Source organism: Amblyomma maculatum, chromosome 3 (genome assembly GCF_055883805.1).
Source record: "Amblyomma maculatum isolate TAMU_Amacu chromosome 3, ASM5588380v1, whole genome shotgun sequence".
In the NCBI taxonomy this organism is placed as follows: Eukaryota; Metazoa; Arthropoda; class Arachnida; order Ixodida; family Ixodidae; genus Amblyomma; species Amblyomma maculatum.
The window spans coordinates 60,390,036-60,409,069 of NC_139346.1; the positions used below are offsets into that span (position 1 = coordinate 60,390,036).

At 45.6% G+C, this 19,034-nt stretch overlaps 1 protein-coding gene across 1 annotated transcript; it reads right to left on the reverse strand.

Annotated features, from left to right (window-relative positions):
• Window positions 1-12,411: 12,411 nt before the first annotated feature.
• On the reverse strand, window positions 12,412-14,236 carry LOC146194852 (uncharacterized). Its single transcript, XM_084597572.1, has 2 exons — window positions 13,874-14,236; window positions 12,412-13,322 (listed from the first exon to the last, which is right to left on the reverse strand). The coding sequence occupies exons 1-2, from the start codon at window positions 14,007-14,009 to the stop codon at window positions 12,700-12,702; spliced, it is 759 nt and encodes a 252-aa protein (XP_084453698.1). The 5' UTR covers window positions 14,010-14,236; the 3' UTR covers window positions 12,412-12,699.
• Window positions 14,237-19,034: the final 4,798 nt, after the last annotated feature.

Genomic DNA, 19,034 nt, shown 5'->3' on the forward strand with positions numbered 1-19,034 from the left:
CCGCTTAAAGCCGCGCGAAAGTATACTACGACTTGCCTCATCGTGCACTGACTTACTCTCCTTGAGATTTCTTCTGGCTTTGGACGCCAATCCGCAAGCGTGGATTGTACAAGAAGGTTGTGTACAAGTAAGATGGAACTAGCGTCCTTTTGGACCCACTGAATGACTTGAATAACGTCGCAAAGTGACGACGGATAATCGTCATTCCCGCGAGGCGTATGTTTTTCATGTGGCTGGACTGAAACGCTTCCAATTTCGATCTGCTTAACGTTCGCGAGGACGAGAATCGTCACCCTGAGGAAATTGGAGGGGAAGAACAGTGAGACGCGCGCAGACTGATCTTTGACTTGCAGCCGCTTGCAACCATTTTTGTTTTGTCAAGATTTCACTTGCATTTAAATCATTTTATTGGCTACAATATGCTTCTTTAGGATGGATGACGCTTGCCGCCATCTTCTGTATAACGGACATGACAGAAGAATCATATTGACAACTTTCTTTTAGAAAAAAATATCAACGTTGGCTGAAGTAGGAGTCACTCAAACATCTTACCTCCCGAAACGAGGGCTCTAATTCTAACCTTTTTACTTAAAAGATGCGCAATGTAACATTTTACAAGCACACCTGTCTTGGGCTGGATGTCGTAGTTTAGTGGTGAAGACCCTCAGCTACTGAACTCTAGTACCCTGGTTCGAAACCAACCTTTTCGAATCCATTCCCGTGGGTCCTATAATGTTAATGTGACTAGCAATGATTAACCATGAACTACAATGGCTAATAATCATTGCTTGTTCTGAAACTTCATACCTTTCTCCATTGACTGGCGAGCTGGAAAGACCCGTAGCAGTGCTCGAGCGTCTGAGCCGTTACATTTGCTGAGTTTGAATTACCCGCGCTAAGTGACGTAGTTGTGACCTCATGAAAGAGCTAGTCATCAGAGCGAGGTAACCAAGAAAATCAGACGAGTTTCTTCGCCGGTGCTGGAGAGCTTATGAGTAATCTCGCACTAAAACAAGTGCCCCAATTTATGTTCCGGGCATAGCACTTCTTTACACCTTAATCCACTATGACCTTACAATTCGGCCGTATTATGTCAGATGTCATAGCATAGATGTTCATAGCATGTAGTATTCTGCAGCCAGATTACGCGAAAACAACCTGACCCTAGTATAAAATCCAGCATCAACCAATCCGCCAGAACGCCTCCTCGTGGCCTATACGATTCGTGCGTCTGTCTCGGGTCCAATGCTATTGGTTTTGAATCCGATATCACCTTCTCATCTAAAAGTACATATTTGGCTCCCAAACAATCGTTAGGGCAGCAGATTATCACTCCCACTCCTGAAACTTACCGCCCACTCTCCTCAGCTCCCGCGAGTAGCTAGGTCACCACCTACTCTCCTCCTTAGCATTCTACATTGCGCTTTCACGTTCCCCTTTATCACCACTACTCAACTTAGAATAGCTTAGGGTAATAAAATCACATGGCAAAAACATAAAGAGTGCGGCAAACTGTCGCATCACATATAGGCTACGCAACTATTGTCTTTAAATGCGGGACAAAATGGAGTTCAAGTGTCCTTCAAAATCCCAGCGATGTCGTTCTTTAGTGTGCGAGACGTCTGTTTTCCGTTTGCCGGACGCCGAGCAGAAGTTTCCGCCACAGGATGCCTATTGCCAAGCAGCTCACTCCCTAATTACGTCGACGGTAACGCCTCTAAAGCTAGGAATGGAAGCCTATGATTTTCGCTTTAAAGCACTGTTAGACTGTCATCCAATGTTGCTTGATTTGATACGGGTTTCTTATACCAGAAAAAGAAATGTAGTTTTACGGAAGATTAAACAGGCGCTTTATATATTTGCGCCAAGGTTTCATAAAGCTTTAGATTCCTGATGAAATGATGTCGCGTGGTTGGACTGTAGGTAAAAAAAAAAAGACTTCCGTGAGAGTTTCTCCCATAGCATTTTGATACGTTGAATAGGCATCGGATCAACCCATAAATATTAAGAAGAATATACAGCTGCGCATAGTGTAAAGATCAAGAGGCTAAAAACGCGCATTTTTTAAATTCTAGTGCCTGACGCTGATTATTGAATGTATGATTAAATATACGCAATCTAACAAAGCTTGTAACACTCAGGCACGGATACACCACTTCATGACGAGAAGGAAGATGAAGAACCATGAGGTCAATGGTATTCTAGAATTACAAACTTCCAAATTTTTAGCTCTATATTTTTTTTTTCATTTCATTCAATTATGTGACCTTAAATCTTGTTTTTGCTTAGTTGATAATTAAGCTAATGCACGAATTGATTATCTGTAGGACATTTGACAGTCCACATAGAAACCTGGTCAGTCTCCCTCCGTGACTATCGGCCATTAATCAAGACAGAAGAAGAAGAAGAAGAAGAAGAAGAAGAAGAAGAAGAAGAAGAAGAAGAAGAAGAAGAAGAAGAAGAAGAAGAAGAAGAAGAAGAAGAAGAAGAAGAAGAAGAAGAAGAAGAAGAAGAAGAAGAAGAAGAAGAAGAAGAAGAAGAAGAAGAAGAAGAAGAAGAAGAAGAAGAAGAAGAAGAAGAAGAAGAAGAAGAAGAAGAAGAAGAAGAAGAAGAAGAAGAAGAAGAAGAAGAAGAAGAAGAAACGCCACCGTGAGAGCTGCGGACAAGGTCTCAGTGATCAATTCAAGATCAACCGCGGCTGCGTGTCCGCAAGCCATGGCCAAACCAAATCCCGCGCCAGGCCAGCCCTCACCATTTCCCGACGGGGACAGAGTGCATTTGAGCATCGTCCCGCTCAACTCCTCCGAAGTTACCCGGGGCCCTCGCTTGTTTCCTGGCCGTCGTGTCTCCTTCGGCGTTGCTGCTGCCATCATCACAGGCCTGTTTATGTTCGTCGTGTTTGTCATTCTGGGCACCTACAGATCGCCACGGTGGATGACCGACAACCCCCATCTGGGATCAAACACGACCAATCAAGGTGAAATTCTCAGAGACAGGACGCTTGAAGTAACAGTGCGGCCTCTGCCCTCTGCTAGAGGTTCCCACTCAAATGCACCGACCGCGGACCAAATAGGAGACGAGACACGCGAAGATGCGACATCCGGTACCATGGCACAACGGAGCTATGCGCCCTTCTAGCGCCAACGAAAATTGCTCATATCTATTTTAACGAGAGCGTATTCTCTCCGTTTCCACTGAAATATACTGAAATATATATCTACTGAATTGAATAGCGAGCGCTTTTTTGGGAAACTTTACTTCATGCCTGTCTCCAGGCGCATACCCGTTGCAGTTCTGCTGGCAAAAGAAGAGTGTTACAAACCTCCGCCTTTACGGTCAACAGAGATGCGAGATCCCCTTTACGATTACCCGCCGCGCCTCTATGAGGTTTGAGAACACATTTAAATGTTAGGCCGGTCAACCAGTGAAGTATGTGTGTCGGTGTGTGATTGAAGAATACGTTCAAGATCACTTTCCTTTACAAACAATTGAATTTTTGTTGATAGTAGCGCAAATTACACTGCATAATATTAGGGTGCAATAAAAAAAACTCCTCGACCATAAAGATGAACAGGTAAATGATAGATGGAAAACCTGACAGTGAACAAAACATTGCGATAAAAGAAGACTATAAAGATAACAAAGCAAGTATTCCATATATATGTGCGGGCAACTGTTACATGGAAAACACAGCGCAAAAATACTAAGTCAGATCAAGGTTAACAAAGGCGGAACAAAGTTCGATTCAACAACAGTCTGTGGCAAAAAGGAATTCTCAAGGCTTTCTTGTTGAGGCGTCGAAGGCTGAGTTGATCGGTAGCGGCGGCCATACAGATGAGGAGAACGATGTGCTTATCGCGGGCCCGGTGAATCACGAGACGCTTTCCAGAGCTGCCGCAAGAGAGGCCCGGAAGACAGAATCTTCCCAGAGCGCACTGCCGCGGGTGTGCTGCTGTATGCGTGTTTTTACTCTCGGCTGGCTACGCAGTGCCCGCGTCAAGGATGCGCGGTAGCTGCTCCGCCATCATGTCGAAGCCTGCTCAGAGGTGCGGCGAGATCCCGTGAGGTTCGCTCTTTATCTGAGGCAAAAGGTCTCTCAACTTCCGCCGTATCAGTGACGCAGCTTGTTACATTTGTTACATGAGCAAGGAAGCAGCCTGTTCGAAGAAGCGGCCAATTCTTTCGTGAGATTTTTTTTCGTGAGATTTAGTAGTATTTATTTGTGCATTTCATTTTTTTACACTTCAGGAAAGAGGCCAGAAGGCACGACCCCTGACGTGGGCCTTCCTCCCAGGGGGAAGCAAATTGCATTTGGCACATGTATACGAAACAAGCAAATACAATATGTGTAGCGGTCATCATGACATCAGTTTCCACAAGCACATGAAACAAAATCCATTTCAAAAATAACAATACCTGAACCTCAGGTGTTCTGAATAAATAAGATAAAAAACAACAACAACATGAAACCATCACAAGCCACGACTGCTGGTACAGCAATCTACGATGAACATACAAGAACGAAAAACTGTACAGATCATGTTACAGTAAATTAAGATTTCTTGAAAAGAAGCAATGATGAAATACAGGACGTTATGAAGGGAAAAGAAAGAAAAAGAATCTTGTTCACTGATATGAATACACAGAATATCACAAGATGTACCGAAACGTCATGAAGTCATCAGTGCAATCACCTTTCTCTTGTAAACTTTTTTACTTTTACATTGGTACAAGAGGTCATGGATATTTCTATCTTCATTTAAAAGGGCAGTCATTTGATATCTAATCGTTTTAAACCCATAATTCATTCTTGCTTTTGGTGTTATTATTTCCATATGCTGAAGGTGATATGGATTTTTAGGTAGTTCTGGCGTTACAAAAATCTGAGGTTCAGAATGAATTGTAGTATGTGTTTCAAGTGCTAGCTGAAGGGTTTTTACCTGAAAAATGGAAAAAAATTGGCAATGGAATTTTGCCAATTCTTTTTCGAATTTGTTTGCTAATTTCCTCCAACACTGTCCTTTGTGCTAAGAGTTATAGCTCGTATTTCACAATAATACAATGTGGATACTTGTAACGTGAGGTCAATTATCTCTTTTGTTTTTATTGTTAATAATCATTTTTATGCAATCCATATATCACTTATATTTCATGGGCTGAAATCAACGCAACGAAATGGCTTAGTGCACCGCCACATGCTTTAGCGCCGGCGGAAGGGCCAGACTAAAACATAGAGTGCGGCAAACTGTCGCACCATATATAGGCTACGCAACTATTCTCTTTAAATGCAGGACAAAATAGCGTTCAGGTGCCCTTAAATACCACCGATGCCGTTCTTTACCCCCGAATGCAGAGATCTAACTTGACTTCGACTTGACTTACGGCGGCCTCAAGTCAGCCGCAACGCGTGCCATAAACCGAACTTGACTTCAACGGCAACTTGCACTAGACTTGACTTGCTCGAAGTCAAGACCCATCTTGGCGAAAACGGGCCATTTTCCAAGTCAGCCCCAGGGCTGTCTTGAAGCTGACTTCGTTCGTTTTTTCAACATGTCCGCCACCCGAAGAGACGTCGCTCGCCGCATTGCTGCCTTCGAGTTCGCGTGTCATTCCATGGATGTCGCGTTCTCGGAGGCATATCGTATGCCTGCGATACCTCGGCCACCTATTCGTGACCGCGGAAACCCGATGGAGCTTTACAACGATCAGGAGTTTCTTGCACGGTACCGCTTCACGAAGACGACGGTGCGAAGGCTGCTCGCTATGCTGCCCGTGCGGGAAAGCGCCGACAACAGGGGCCAGCCAGTGCCTCCTATGCTCCAGCTGCTGTTGGCACTGAGATTTTACGGCGCGGGAACATTTCAGACCGTGACTGGGGATCTCGTCCGAATCCCGCAGTCTACTGTGTGCCGCGCCGTCGGGAAAATGACATTCCTGATTGGAAAGCATCTGCGCCCCTTGCTTGTTAGCTTCCCTCATGTGTCGCAGTTTCGGCAGGTGATGAGGGACTTCTACAGTGTAGGCGAGTTCCCCGGCGTCTCGGGGTCCATCGACTGCACTCACGTACGCATCAAGAGCCCCGGTGGTCCAAACGCGGAAGTATTCCGGAACCGAAAGGGCTACTTCTCGATCAACGTGCAGGTAAGCAGTGAAGCCCTCCGTACAACTGCGCATACGCGCATTTTCTTTTACAACGCAGGTCCGCTCGTCTCGAGCGCTACAGTGGGGGATCAAATATAAAGTTAAATAACAGCGCAGCGCTTCTTTAGGGCTCCTTTGCAGCGGAGCTTTGGACATGTTTACTTCTGCATGCGTTTACGTTCTTGCAATCCAATACATAGTTTCCCCGGTGTTTCCGTAGCTAAACTGTTATATCGGCGTTAACTGACGTAGAAAAAAAAAAAACCCTACTACAGGCGCTAGTTCACGAGCTTAGGAATTCACAGCTACCGCGAGTTGTGCTGACTAGCGTTTGCCCATTTGATGCAGGCGGTCACCGGGCCACAGCTGCAGTTTTTCGACATTGTAGCCAGCTGGCCCGGGTCGGTGCACGACAGCCGCATCTTTGACAACTCCCGTGTGCGGATGCTGTTTGAGGAGCGGCGTGTGCCAGGAGTGCTGCTGGGGGATGCTGGTTATGCCTGCCACCCGTTCCTGATGACGCCTCTGGCAGACCCTGGGCCAGCTAACACACCCAGAGGAAGGTAAGTCAACATGAATACAGTGATGCTGATATTGTAAACTTGGAGCGCAAAAAGAAAAAAAAACAGCAATTGTGCTCGCTACCAACTTCACCCTTGCTGTGTGTTGTTACTCTGTCTGTGTATGTGTTTTGAGCTCTATCTTTATAATGAACAATATGCACCAATGTACCCAGAAAGAAGTGAGGTGTACTGATGTTAACTTGTTCACTGTGCTAGTGCATTTTTGCAGTCTTGCTGTCAAATAAGGTAGGAATTAACACTGCATATTATGTTTTGAAAGCAAGAACACCATCAGAAATTTTAAAAGGCTCAGTGAAAATTACTTTCCTAGCATAGTGACACATTACGCAGCCATAGAAGCTTGCTTGCATCCCCGCTCACAAAGGTCAAGTTCTAATTTCACCTTCCTTGTGCAGGTACAACAAGTCCCATATAAAGACTCGCAACACCGTTGAACGGGCCTTCGGTGTGTGGAAGCGACGGTTTCCTTGTCTGGACATGGGGCTACAGCACAAGCCCGAGAAAGCCGCCATGATCATCACGGCGTGTGCAGCCTTGCACAATCTAGCCTGCCTGATGAAGGATCCGCAGCCTCCAGGTTGCCCTTGTGTTGTCCCTCCAAGCAGCTCCACCAGTGCTGCTCGACCACCCTACCTGCCACCTGCCAATTCTCAGACTGACAGTTTAACAGGCATGCAAGCACGGGAGCTTCTCATAAAGAAGAGCTTCTCGTGAGCAAAACTGCACGATAGACTATCAGTGATGCACCTCCAATAGTGTACGCATGGAGGCAAGGTAGACAAAATATCAGAACAGCACCTTCGAAAAGTACAGAACACTGCAAAGAGCACCTAAAACTTAAAATAAATGCTTACAATAATTTCTTCATTGCTTTGGTGAAAAACCAAAACCACCTGTGATTACCATGCACTGACATCGCACAGTTCTGCACAGAGCATCTGAAACTTAAAATAAATGCTAACATTAATTTCTTCATTGCTTTGGTTAAAAACCACAACCTGCGGTTCTTACCATGCACTGGCATCGCACAGTTCTGCACAGAGCATCTGAAACTTAAAATAAATGCTAACATTAATGTTTTCATTGGTTTGGTTAGAACCACCTCTTGCTTTTTACCATTCACTGGCATCGCACAGCATACAGGTATCTCGCCTTTTGCCTCCACCAAAAAGTGGCCGGTGCGGCAAGGATTCGATCCCGCATCTTTGTGTACAGTGGTCGACCACCCTAACCACAGCAGCACCGCGGCAGGGCTCATATTTGAGGAAAATATAGTAGGTATGTCGGGTTTAACGTCAAGAAGCAACATGGGTTATGAGGAAAACTGTATTGGACAGCTCCAAATTAATTTCTGTTACATGTGCACAGTTATTCTTCTGTAATGGAATCTCACACTAGACCAATCAATCAGTTTAGGGTGTTGCTCGCAGTGTGTCATGCATTTCCAAGCAGCTCTTCTGATATATATATATATATATATATATATATATATATATATACATTTTCTGAAACCTCTAGTTCAAGCTTTGGTTTTGAAGCAGATTCATTTCTTTTTGCAGCTCGAGTTCTTCAATTTGTGGCTGAAATTCCCTCCCTGGGGCTCTGTCGCATTGTAGACATCTCATTTTGGTGCTGCCTGCTGAGAGGGCTGCTGTAGTCAGCAAGCTGTGCTGGCATAAACACTGGGTGTCTGCATTTGCAGCTTTCTGTACTGTGAACTCTGCCACCTACCTGCACTGCCAACTGCAGAAACAAACATGCACTCGCCAAAATTTATTAAAGGAAATGAAACATGACGTTTCAGGAACATTCAGGCCATTACACGGCGGACTAGTTCATACAGCCGAGGAATGTGTTTCCTGCATGTCATGTTGACTTTCAGTGCCTTTACCTGAATTGGCTGCTGTTTACCCTCACAGCCAGCATCACACGCTTTCATTGTCCTTTGTTTTCTTCCAAGCACGCCTGGTTCACCGTACCAATTTCGCTCCAAAGTGGCTAATCTAGAACAGCTTTAGAAAAACAGTAGAAGTTGGTAGCATATCTTTTTGCAGTTGCATTCTGGTTGCAAAGGAGCAAACAGGATTGAACAGTGTCATCCTTTCTTTGTGGAATATTGCAGCTGGTGACCACACTATGACAAGTCTTTTTTTTTCATTGCTTCTAATTCTCTTCACATTGTGCTTCATTGCACTGGGTACACGTTAGTGCATCTTTTTGCTGTTGCATTCTGGTTGCAAGGGAGCAAATGGCGCTGAACAGTTTCATATTTTCTTTGAGGATTATTGCAGCTGGGTGAGCACACCGACATGTTCTTACTTTGTTGCGATTGCTTTTTCTCATTGCTTGTAGCTTCTCAATGGATACGCTTTATTCAGGTCCAATAGGGCAGGTTTATTTCAGTCAAGCGAACACTACCTGTATCATCTGTAAGCTGCACATGCAAGATGGGGTGCCACATTGGTGTTTATATAACTCGAGATGCCAGACTTGCAAAAAAAATCTGTTGAAAATTTCTGTAGAGCTTTTGTAATGCACTGCCACAAACAGTACCATTCTTGTAACCATTATTACAATTCACTGCTCAAGGATTTTGTTTTTTAAAGGACTGGTGTTGAAAATAAAGCATGCTCAGCCAAAACTGTATTGTAGCAGGGTTGCTTTGTAACTAAATGGAGGAGCCAATAAAAATATTGTCACAACATTTTGCTTCAGCTGTTTACTGATCTTTTTGTTTGCGATGATACTGTCTGCACACAATTTCCCATTGTGAAAAAGCTGTGTCATCAATGGTGCCATCCTCGCAAGTCCAGACATATTCTAGTAGGTATGTAGTAGCACACAGCCTACACAGCAAAAAGTATCTTCTGGCCCACAGCATACTCAAAACAGCAGTCAGGTTAATATTTATTAGGCCCAGTGTGAGGTGCATTGTATATTTCTGCATTAAAATGCTCTTCCAATGGTTCACCTATGCCAGCCCGGATAGCTCGGACATGCAACTGAACTTGCCACCAACCTGCAGAGTCTGTCGCAGTCCCTTTTGTATTTACTCAAGATGTGACCCTCCAAATTGCTAAGAAAAAAAAAAAAAAAAAAAAAAAAAACTCAAATGCAAGCAGACAGAAAAAAAAATACGACCCTGAATCAGACGACATTTATTGAAAAAGTGCAAGGCAGTGCAAGTTCTATTGCTACGGGAGAGTCTTTAGTCGGGAGCATCTCTGGATAACTTCAGCATATTCGTTCTTCCACACAGCGTCCAAACATTCTTGTAGTATTGAGACAGCTTCGGCTGGCACCCGTAAAACTACGCAGCACGAACATGCCGACAAGAACATGTCGCAGAGACCAAAAGGCATAACTATAACTTAGTTTGCACAGGCCAATAGAGGTTACGGAGGTCTATAACAGTGAACAGCACAGGAGTAGTACGATCGGCAATACAAACATGAGCGATGCATATTTCACCAACAGCAGTTCCACTTGCATCGGCAACAAGAATGGCGGAGGAAGCAGCGGGGGTCAAAACCTTTTCAGATATCGGTTTCTTCAGCAGAGTTTTTGGTGGTTCGGTGGTTAGGGCGCTTGATCGCTGAACCGAAAGATGCGGGTTTGATCCCAGTTGAGGTGGCAGTTTTTCGATGGTGGCCAAAAGAAGGGCACCTGTGTACTCTGAGATGTCAGTACATGATGAACCTCGGGTGATGGAAATACGCAGTTGGAACAGCAGTTTCTTAAAATGATGGAAACTAAAAGCAAGGGAACTATGTACGTAGCAAAGTCACTGCCCGTTAAAGAGCCTCGGGTGATGGAAATACTTGGTTGAGCCGGAAGTTGTTCAAAAAGATGCAAACTAAAAGCAGGAGACCTGTGTACGGAGCAAAGTCACTGCCCGTTAAAGAGCCTCGGGTGATGGAAATACTTGGTTGAGCCGGAAGTTGTTCAAAAAGATGCAAACTAAAAGCAGGAGACCTGTGTACGGAGCAAAGTCACTGCCCGTTAAAGAGCCTCGGGTGATGGAAATACTTGGTTGAGCCGGAAGTTGTTCAAAAAGATGCAAACTAAAAGCAGGAGACCTGTGTACGGAGCAAAGTCACTGCCCGTTAAAGAGCCTCGGGTGATGGAAATACTTGGTTGAGCCGGAAGTTGTTCAAAAAGATGCAAACTAAAAGCAGGAGACCTGTGTACGGAGCAAAGTCACTGCCCGTTAAAGAGCCTCGGGTGATGGAAATACTTGGTTGAGCCGGAAGTTGTTCAAAAAGATGCAAACTAAAAGCAGGAGACCTGTGTACGGAGCAAAGTCACTGCCCGTTAAAGAGCCTCGGGTGATGGAAATACTTGGTTGAGCCGGAAGTTGTTCAAAAAGATGCAAACTAAAAGCAGGAGACCTGTGTACGGAGCAAAGTCACTGCCCGTTAAAGAGCCTCGGGTGATGGAAATACTTGGTTGAGCCGGAAGTTGTTCAAAAAGATGCAAACTAAAAGCAGGAGACCTGTGTACGGAGCAAAGTCACTGCCCGTTAAAGAGCCTCGGGTGATGGAAATACTTGGTTGAGCCGGAAGTTGTTCAAAAAGATGCAAACTAAAAGCAGGAGACCTGTGTACGGAGCAAAGTCACTGCCCGTTAAAGAGCCTCGGGTGATGGAAATACTTGGTTGAGCCGGAAGTTGTTCAAAAAGATGCAAACTAAAAGCAGGAGACCTGTGTACGGAGCAAAGTCACTGCCCGTTAAAGAGCCTCGGGTGATGGAAATACTTGGTTGAGCCGGAAGTTGTTCAAAAAGATGCAAACTAAAAGCAGGAGACCTGTGTACGGAGCAAAGTCACTGCCCGTTAAAGAGCCTCGGGTGATGGAAATACTTGGTTGAGCCGGAAGTTGTTCAAAAAGATGCAAACTAAAAGCAGGAGACCTATGTACGGAGCAAAGTCACTGCCCGTTAAAGAGCCTCGGGTGATGGAAATACTTGGTTGAGCCGGAAGTTGTTCAAAAAGATGCAAACTAAAAGCAGGAGACCTGTGTACGGAGCAAAGTCACTGCCCGTTAAAGAGCCTCGGGTGATGGAAATACTTGGTTGAGCCGGAAGTTGTTCAAAAAGATGCAAACTAAAAGCAGGAGACCTGTGTACGGAGCAAAGTCACTGCCCGTTAAAGAGCCTCGGGTGATGGAAATACTTGGTTGAGCCGGAAGTTGTTCAAAAAGATGCAAACTAAAAGCAGGAGACCTGTGTACGGAGCAAAGTCACTGCCCGTTAAAGAGCCTCGGGTGATGGAAATACTTGGTTGAGCCGGAAGTTGTTCAAAAAGATGCAAACTAAAAGCAGGAGACCTGTGTACGGAGCAAAGTCACTGCCCGTTAAAGAGCCTCGGGTGATGGAAATACTTGGTTGAGCCGGAAGTTGTTCAAAAAGATGGAAACTAAAAGCAGGAGACCTGTGTACGGAGCAAAGTCACTGCCCGTTAAAGAGCCTCGGGTGATGGAAATACTTGGTTGAGCCGGAAGTTGTTCAAAAAGATGCAAACTAAAAGCAGGAGACCTGTGTACGGAGCAAAGTCACTGCCCGTTAAAGAGCCTCGGGTGATGGAAACACTTGGTTGAGCCGGAAGTTGTTCAAAAAGATGCAAACTAAAAGCAGGAGACCTGTGTACGGAGCAAAGTCACTGCCCGTTAAAGAGCCTCGGGTGATGGAAATACTTGGTGGAGCCGGAAGTTGTTCAAAATGATGGAAACCAAAAGCAGGAGACCTGTGTACGTAGCAAAGTCACTGCCCGTTAAAGAGCCTCGGGTGATGGAAATACTTGGTGGAGCCGGAAGTTGTTCAAAAAGATGCAAACTAAAAGCAGGAGACCTGTGTACGGAGCAAAGTCACTGCATGTTAAAGAACATCAGGTGATGGAAATATTGGGAGTTCTCTGCTTCGATGTGCCTCATTGCCCAGGTTTCTTTGAGAAATCAAATTAAACAAAATGAAAAGATCAGTTTTCGTCATCTTCTAATTTACGAAGCTTGTGCTTCAGAATTTGCACCTCAAGCTTGCGTCTCTCCAATTCGACTGCTTGCAGCTCCTCCTCAAACTTGATTTTCTGCTGCCGTTCTTGCAGGTCGAGTTGGCGCTGCTGCAGTTCCATTTCCCGCATTTGTTCTTCAAATTTCCTCTTCTTGCGCCTCTCTTCAAGCATGTCGTTGCGATCATCTTTCAAAAGCTGCAGTCTGGCTGCGGACTCCCTTTCTTCTAGTTTGGTCTTGGATTCTCGCTGTTTGAGCACACTTTGGTGGTCCTCGCCCATTAATTGAAGACGGACAGTGTGCTCTTCTTGGAGAAGACTTGCTCTTTTTTCATTTTCTTCTCCCAATGACTTCTCTAAAAGGGCCATCCGCCCTCTTGGTGCTCTGTTGCCACAGGCAGCAGCTTCCGGGGCAGTGGGACAGCTGGCATCAGCTCCAGAATCAACTGTGCTGGCAACGGCAGCATCAGGTCGCACAACGGGTGGCAAGTTGCTGTCACCGTCCACAGTTGGTTCTGGAGCTGAACTAGCCGCACTCACTGCTGGTTCACAGTGGCCTCCAGGTTCCACGAGGGTGCTGGATTCCCACTCGTCTGTAACAGACAAAAAGGCAAAATATGAAAAACAAGGCAATCCTAAGGTCAAGAAACGCTACCGTTTTCATTTCTTAGCTCCACACACAAGCTACTGTGCAATGTTGTTTCTCCAGACTTCCACCAAATGTACACAAGGCTATGGCTCCATTTCTGCATTAAAAAGCAACTGAGTAGTGATCCAGTGTCATGTAATACCACCCCAGACTGCGACATTCCTGTAACAGTGACCCAACTTTCTGCATAGGGATCGGGCTTTCGTACTTATACATGAAAAGAATGTTCTCGCATGTATACTGTTCTTCATGCATCCTTGCCTAGGTGCAAAGGCAGCATTTTTCACAGGTACCAAAAAGGCCAAACTTCCACGTTGGTGAACATTTATACAGTGTCATTACCAATGAGAAGCAACTCGCTCTGTTCTGCACAGCTGCAACCCTCGGCACAGCGTCGGCTCTCAAAGTACATGCCGTCAGTGATATTAAAATAGTGCAGAGGAAAAGGAACATTTTTCTTGACACTTCAGTACACACTGATGCAAAATAACCTACCTGTGTAATCGAAGTCTGCCTCATCAGCAGCACCGTCCACCATAGGCTGAAGCAGCCTCACGACGGGCAAACTGTGGACGGGGGGCTGGTACAGTGCTGCGTCACTGTCGAATTCGTTGCGAATTCGGGTGGCCATGTGGCCCACCACTGCTCCCACCCGCTCAATGAGAGGGTCCAAGGCAGCAGGTGCTGATCCTCCCCCTGGAAAATAATATTGCTTTCAGTCCAGAGTGATGAGAACGCTCAACAACAAAGTATTTCTATTTGCAATTACCTTCCGCCACTTCCTCTTGCTGTTGATTGGAAACCATTTGCGTAATCCAGCCCCATACAAAATATTTATTTATTATTTATTTTACTCGTGTTTTGCATTGAAGAGGGGAGTGCAAAAAATACAAAAAGATACACTCGGACTTCAATACATCCCGGCCTCGGCGGCTGCGTTTCGATAGAGGCGAAACGAAGTGGCGTCCGTGTGCTGTGCGATGTCAGCGCACGTTAAAGATCCCCAGGTGGTCGAAATTACTCCGTAGCCCTCCACTACGGCCCCCCTTTCTCTCTATCCACTTTCACTCCCACCTTCCTCCCTTCCCTTACGGCGCGGTTCAGGTGTCCACAGAGCAAGTGTGACAGATACTGCGCCTTTCCCTTCCTATGAACCAACCAACCAACCAACTTCAATACAAGAAATTAAACAAGGGAACAGAAAAAGAAATAACGCGTATTCAAAACGCTAAAAAATACTGCAAAATTCGAAGTTGGCTACAACAGGTCAGTGCATATCAAGCAAAATGAAAAAAAAAAAAAAAAGGAAGGATCGAAGGCAAACAGGCTGAATGCCAAGATAAAAAAAAAGAACAGTCGAAGGCGGACTGAACAAGCGGAAGCTAGAAACAGAGTAAAAATGATATTTGTAAGCCCTGCACGAAAGCGAGAGTTCGCCGATAATGACAAGGGCAGCAGGCAAGCAGTTCCGGGCGGCTTGTTCTTGGAAGAAATGAACGTGCATATGTGTTTTGCCGAGGTATGGCAACTTTACCGACACATGTAGAAACGTAAATGTAGCGTGTGTGTGAGACAGAGCGTTATATATCAGGTTGTGTTGGTATGCGATGTTTTCGTGCCTACTCGAAAGCATCAGGCAGTGGAGGTCAGGAAAGCATGGCACGTGCAGATAACGAAAGCAGTAAACAGTAAATTTGGTGGAAAGCGTAATTATCTATGAATACAAAACATGCTTGCAAAAAGCGCTTACCGGTCTTGTGACGCTCCCGCCTCTCCGTTGCTGTGCCCTCCTTCCATTTTTGCTTCAGGTTAGCCCAGCACTTCTTCAACTGAAGGAGGTCCCGCCGGGTAACCCCGTGGTGCGAATTGAATATCTTCGCCACCTCCTTCCAAACTTCGTTTTTTTTTTTCGCCAAGGAGGCCACATCGGTTCGCTTACATTCCAAATATTTGACACGCTCGTTTACAAGCTCGGCTAATAAACTTTTCTCTTCTGCAGAGAAACGAGGCGCTGCCCTGCGTGGCGAAGGCGTGTTTTCAAACGACGACGCGGACAGTTGCGACAGGGGCAGTTGCGACATCGCCTTGCCTTGACAGATGGAACGAAGGACTAGAAAGCGACTTGACTCAACAGGTGCAAAAGACGAAAAGACTGCATGCATGGCGTGTTTGGCGCAGCTGATCAGCCGTGCAAGTTGCCAACCGAAAACATGATTCGTGCAAAAGAAGCAGAGAGCACTGATCTACAGTGCCCGTTGGAAGCGTTTATCTGCAAAAAGCTCTCAAATTATTTACGCGCCTGCTTATATTTACCAAATTATATACTTTTCTCGCCTGCAACATGCGTTACGGAAACAAATTTATTGTTAATCTCGGTCACAGACGAGCAATGTGTTCTCAAGTCGAAGCACGACCTCGACTTGACGAAGCATGTGCTTGACTTGGCAAAGCAAGTCGGCGTGAGCGTCTATGAAACGCGCTGGGCCGACTTGGGCGTTTTGAAGTCGGCTTGATGCTTCAAGCTGACTTGCCCAAGTCAAGTCCAAGCGCGTTTCAAGTTAGATCTCTGCATTCGGGGGTTAGTGTGCGAGACGTCTGTGTTCCGTTTGCGGGACGCCGAGCAGAAGTTTCCGCCACAGGTTGCCTGGTGTCAAGTGATAGAGAATCACTCCCCTAGGGCAAACATATAGCGTCTCACCGCTTAATCACGTAGACGGTAACACCTCTAAAGCTAGGAATGGGAGCCTATGACTTGCGCTTTAAAGCACTGTTAGAGTGTCATTCAATGTTGCTTGTTTTGATACGGGTTTCTTATACCAGAAAAAAAGTAGTTTTACGGAATATTAAACAAGTGCTTTATATATTTGCGCCAAGTTTAAATTAAATTGGTTCACAGGAAGGGAAAGGCGCAGTAACTGTCACACTTGCTCTGTGGACACCCGAACCGCGCCGTAAGGGAAGGGAGGAAGGTGGGAATGAAAGTGGAAAGAGAGAAAGAGGAGCCGTAGTGGAGGGCTACGGAGTAATTTCGACCACCTGGGGATCTTTAACGTGCGCTGACATCGCATAGCACACGGACGCCACTTCGTTTCGCCTACATCGAAACGAAGCCGCCGAGGCCGGGATTCGATCCCGGGAACTCCGGCACAGTAGTCGGGCGTCTTACCACTGCACCACCCCGGCGGGGCTTGCGCCAAGTTTTATAAAGCTTTCAGATTCCTGATGAAATGATGTTGCGTGGTTGGACTGTATGTAAAATAAAAACTTCTGTAAGAACTTCGTGCATAGCATTTCGATATGTCGAATAGGCATCGGATAATTCCATAAATATTGAGACAAAAATACGGCTGCGCATTGTTTAAAGATCGGCAGGATAAAAATGCGCATTGTTTTATTTCTAGTGCCTGACGCAGATTACTGAATGTATGACTAAATATAAGCAATCTAACAAACCTTTTAACACTCATGCACGGATACACCACTACATGACGAGAATGAATACCAAAGAATCAAGAGGTCAATTGTATTCTAAAATTTCAAACTTCCAAATTTTTGCTCCGTATTGTTTTTTTTTCATTCCATTCAATTTTTTTTTATCCTAAATCTTATTTTTGCTTGGTTGATAATTATTTCATTGCAATAATTTAGTATATGTAGGATATCTCACAGTCTACACTGAACCCTGGCCAGTCCTCCGTGAGTATCAGCCATTAATCAAGACAGAAGAAGAAGATGAAGAAACGCCACCGTGAAAGCAGCGAACAAGGTCTCAGTGATCAATCCAGGATCAACCGCTGCTGCGTGTCCACAAGTCATGGCCCAACCGAATCCCGCGCCAGGCCAGCCCTCCCCATTTCCCGACGAGGACAAAGGGCATTTGAGCCTCGTCCCGCTCAACTCCTCCGAAGTTACCCGGGGCCCTCGCTTGTTTCCTGGCCGTCGTGTCTCCTTCGGCGTTGCTGCTGCCATCATCACAGGCCTGTTTATGTTCGTCTTGTTTGTCATTCTGGGCACCTACAGATCGCCCCGGTGGATGGCCTACGACCCCACTCTGGGATCAAACACGACCAATCAAGGTGAAATTCTCAGAGACAGGACGCTTGAAGTAACAGTGCGGCCTCTGCCCTCTGCTAGAGCTTCCCACTCAAATGCACCGACCGCGGACCAAATACGAGACGAGACACCCGAAGATGCGACATCCGGTACCATGGCACAACGGAGTGATGTGCCCGTCTAGCGCCAAAGGACATTGCGCATATCTATTTTAACGAGAGCGAGAGCATATTCTCTCCGTTTCCACTGAAATATACTGAAATATATATCTGCTGAATTGAATAGCGAATACTTTTTTGGGATACTTTAGTTCATGCCTGTCTCCAGGCGCATACCCGTTGCAGTTCTGCTGGCAAAAGAAGAGTGTTACAAACCTCCGCCTTTACGGTCAACAGAGGCGCGAGATCCCCTTTACGATTACCCGCCGCGGCCTCTATGACGTTTGAGAACAGATTTAAATATTAGGTCGGTCGACCAGTGAAGTGTGTGTGTCGGTGTATGATTGAGGAATACGTTCAAGATCACTTTCTTTTTCAAACAATTGAATATGTGTGGATAGTAGCGCAAATTACACTCCATAATAATAGAGTACAATAAAAAATAAAACATCTCGACAACATATTGATAAAACACGACCAGGTAAATGATAGATGGAAAACCTCACAGTGAACAAAACATTGCGATAAAAAAAGGCTTTAAAGATAATAAAGCAAGTATTACATATATATGTATGGGCAATTGTTACGTGGAAGGCACAGCGTAAAAATACTAAGTCAGATCAAGGTTAACAAAGGTAGAACAAAGTTCGATTCAGCAACAGTCTGTGGCAAAAAGGAGTTCTCAAGGCTGTGTTGATCGGTAGCGGTGGCGATACAGACGAGGAGAACGATGTGTTTATCGCGGGCCCGGTTACACAAGATGTTTTCCCAGAGCGGCCGCAAGAGAGGCCCGGAAGACAGAATCTTCCCAGAGCGCACTGCCGCGGCCGTGCTGCTGTATGCGTTTTTATAGTCTCGGCTGGCTACGAAGTGCCCGCGTCAAGGATGCGCGGTAGCTGCTCCGCCATCATGTCGAAGCCTGCTCAGAGGAGCGGCGAGATCACGTGAGTTTCGCTCTTTAACCGAGGAAGAAGGTCTCTCAACTTCCGCCGTATCAGTGAGGCAGCTTGTTACATTTGTTACATGAGCAAGGAAGCAGCCTGTTCGAAGAAGCGGCCAATTTTGCCAGTTTGTTTCGAATTTGTTTGCTGATTTCCTCCAATACTGTCCTTTGTGCTAAGAGTTATAGCTCGTACTTCCCAATAATACAATGTGGATACTTGTAACGTGAGGTCAATTATCTATTTTGTTTTTATTTTAATGATCATTGTTATGCGAGCCATAGCTTAGTGCACCGCCACATGGTTTAGCGCCGGCAGAAGGGCCAGACTAATATCATGATTAATTGCTTCCACGAACATTCCAGCATATTTCTCGGCACAAAAAAGAGTTTCCCAGAGGGCACACGAAGTGACATGCAGTTGATGCTGTGGAAATTTCATTTTGTCTGCAATGCGGTTAAACCGAATTTTCGCGTGATGGGCAGTTAGGGTTATTCGGGAGCG

What these genes read in the sequence shown, in the direction of transcription:
- LOC146194852 (XM_084597572.1), bottom strand. Translation starts at nt 14,009, where the DNA reads ATGGCCACCCGAATTCGCAACGAATTCGACAGTGACGCAGCACTGTAC. An exon ending in GGCAGACTTCGATTACACAG is followed by an intron (nt 13,323 to 13,873) that starts GTAGGTTATTTT and finishes TGTCTGTTACAG; the next exon opens with ACGAGTGGGAATCCAGCACC.